Source organism: Belonocnema kinseyi, chromosome 6 (assembly GCF_010883055.1).
Source record: "Belonocnema kinseyi isolate 2016_QV_RU_SX_M_011 chromosome 6, B_treatae_v1, whole genome shotgun sequence".
NCBI classification, from domain to species: Eukaryota; Metazoa; Arthropoda; class Insecta; order Hymenoptera; family Cynipidae; genus Belonocnema; species Belonocnema kinseyi.
This window is the reverse complement of record NC_046662.1, coordinates 118,867,635-118,870,478: the sequence shown is the minus strand read 5'-3', so window position 1 is coordinate 118,870,478 and position 2,844 is coordinate 118,867,635. Positions and strand designations below refer to the sequence as shown.

The window sequence follows — 2,844 nt, the reverse complement described above, 5'->3', positions numbered from 1 at the left end:
AAATTCAAAAAGAACAATAAAAACATAATATATATTGGTTTAGATACTGGAAAATTGACAAAAATGCCACATAATTTTCAGACGCTGCGTCAGCAAAATGCGTGTATGTAAGGTCGAAAATAAAAAGTTGTGGAATTCGAAATCGCAGTGCAGTCAGAAAAATTTGCGTTTTGGCTTTTGGGGTTCCTAAAAAAAGTATAATTAATTAGGATATCTTCAAAATTTCATGTGCAGACTCTAAGTTTTCTCGACTTTCAATTTTTCGTCATATTCCTGGAGGCCATCAAAGAAAAAAATGCTAAAATATAATTCCTATATAATTGCATACATGAACATTTGTGGTTTTCCCAGCATACAAATACATTAGGAAAAAATATTAATGACTACCACACTAAAAATGGTCTAACTTCGCTAAATATCTTGTTTTGATTTTAGGAATTTGTTCTGAAAAGAGGTGACACCTAAATAGGAATTATCTCTTAAAAAATGATTGATTTTAATCCGAAAAAAATTTTTGGAAGGCTTTCAAGATTTCCGGGAATGTGAAATAATTGAAATTGATCCCGAAAAACAACTATTTGCCACTCTGTCAACTTGGAATTCCACAATTTTCTATTTTCAAATCAACCTACTGCACAGCCTGGCCCGCAACTTAAAATGAATTCGCCGATTGTAAATTCGTAGTTTTAACTCACTTAGTATTTGAAGTTTATCAGTGGCAAATTGTGGTGCAGGAATGTTAGTAATTCCACATTCACAGGCAGTAGATTTTTCCGTCTATTGTCCGAAATGTTTCCTGATTCGGAAAAGAGTCTTTCGCTGTATATGCTGCTCGAGGGCGTGGAGAGGAAACGGTGCACAAGTTTGCTTAAATTTGGGAATATTCCTTTCATTTTCTCCCACCATTTTGAAGGAGGTGATGATCTGTTTAACAGCTCTTGCTTGAGATAGAGGTCAATTTCTGCTTCCAAAATCAGATTTGTGCACGATTTTGTATATGAACTGGTAATAATCTCTTTAAAAGCGTCCTGCAGGTTTCCAGAATCTTCTTCCATCGGAATTGTATTCACGTTATCGTTTGCTTCATTATCATCTTTTATTAAAGTCATTCCCATGTATTCCTTAATTTTGACGAAGCAGTTCATGGAAAAAGACAGTTTTGAAACGTGAATCCAAGAATGTTGACATTGTAAAGTTGATGTTGCTTTCTACGTCTTCAAATCGCTTTTTCAAATTGGATTCCAAATATGATTTAAAGGAGGCCAACGGCGAACATACTTTCTGTTTCGACAAACAAAAATGTAACGTTTTTATGGTTGGAATCACTTCAGATATACATGTATCATTTTAACTCAACGACTTTGTGACCTCTTCAAATGGCTGCAAGAGATTTGCCAATTCTTCCAGTATCTCCCATTCTGCGCAAGTCACACTTTTTGAATCATCGTCTTCAGCCTCAGAAAATGAATCTAGACAGAGTTCCAGCTCCAAGAAGCGCAACATTAAGTAGAATGTGGAATTCCACCTTGTGGGGACATCTTGTTTTAATTTTTTGACTTTCAAATTTAAATCTCGTTGAATTTGCACTAATTTTGTAGTTGCAGGTGCCGATTTATGAAAAAACGTTGAAATCTTTTTACATTTTTTTAATAAAATGCTGACAGCTTCATTTCCTTCAATAGTATTCTTGATGACCAATTGAAGCGTGTGAATAGTACACCCTTTACTGCCTATGTCGCTCACTCTGCATTCTTTAGCCATATTCCCACCGTTGTCTCGCATTAACAAATGTACCCGAATTTTGTCAAGACTCCAAGATGCCAAAAGATCTGTCAATCTATCAGCTATTGCGTCTCCTGTATGACTACCGGGAAATACATCTACGTTTAATGCAGCACTACGTTTTTCGAAATGATCGTCCAACCAATGCACAGTCAAACTAATAAAACTGTAGTATGTTCCGCTGCAACTCCAAATATCTGATGTTAGAGAGATCCACTGTACTTCCGATAAGACTAGTTTTACGGCTTCTTTGACTCTTTTGAACCTGTCTGGTAGAATTTTTGTAGAAAAATATTTCCGACATGGTATTTTATATTGGGGTGCTGTTTTAGACATTAATCTTCTGAATCCTCTTTTTTCGACCACTGAAAGAGGCTCATTATCCAGTGCTATTAGTTCCCCAATAACATAATGAAGCCTTACTGCCTCTGCATGATTTATTCCCCAAGAAGATTGAACTGCAGTACTGGGGTGTCTATTAAAATCGTTACACTCTTGCAGCCAATCAAGTACACGACTAAACACAAAACTCGTAGAATTTTCCGCTTTTTCATAACCACTACGTGAAACTATAAATTCCGTGCCAAATAAAGTGCATTTTATTTTCAAACAGTCCACGCGTTTTTCAATAATTTCAAATAAACGCCATGATTCACTTTTTTCCTCACTCATTTTTAAAAATAGATAATGAAACAGAATCGCAGGTCTTTCCTACTAGAACTTCTACTCCCAGTCTTGAGTAGATGCATGCCCGAGGATAACTAACGCAGGTACACGAAATGTGGCCACTGGCGAAGCCAATTTCATTGAAACAGAAGCATAAACTCTCTGCAGCTTAGGCATAATAGGAATTTCGTCAGCTGAACTCCGTAGTGTAGAACGGACAATAGAGTTTTCCAAAAACACAACTTTTCAGATTTTCAATATTTCGTCCCGGAAACTGAATCATGGTAATGATGTATTTTTTCTTACATTTTCAAAATACTGTTCGTGCTAACGCAGCTTTCAATAATCTTTTATCAATTATTCGTTCTTAAATTACTTGTATAAATCTATTCAACA

The 2,844-nt window shown here is 35.7% G+C and overlaps 1 protein-coding gene across 1 annotated transcript; it reads right to left on the bottom strand.

Moving 5' to 3' along the window:
- Positions 1-1,347: 1,347 nt before the first annotated feature.
- LOC117175581 (zinc finger BED domain-containing protein 4-like) lies at positions 1,348-2,454 on the bottom strand. Its single transcript, XM_033365287.1, has one exon. It carries the CDS (start codon positions 2,452-2,454, stop codon positions 1,348-1,350), a length of 1,107 nt encoding a protein of 368 aa, XP_033221178.1.
- Positions 2,455-2,844: the final 390 nt, after the last annotated feature.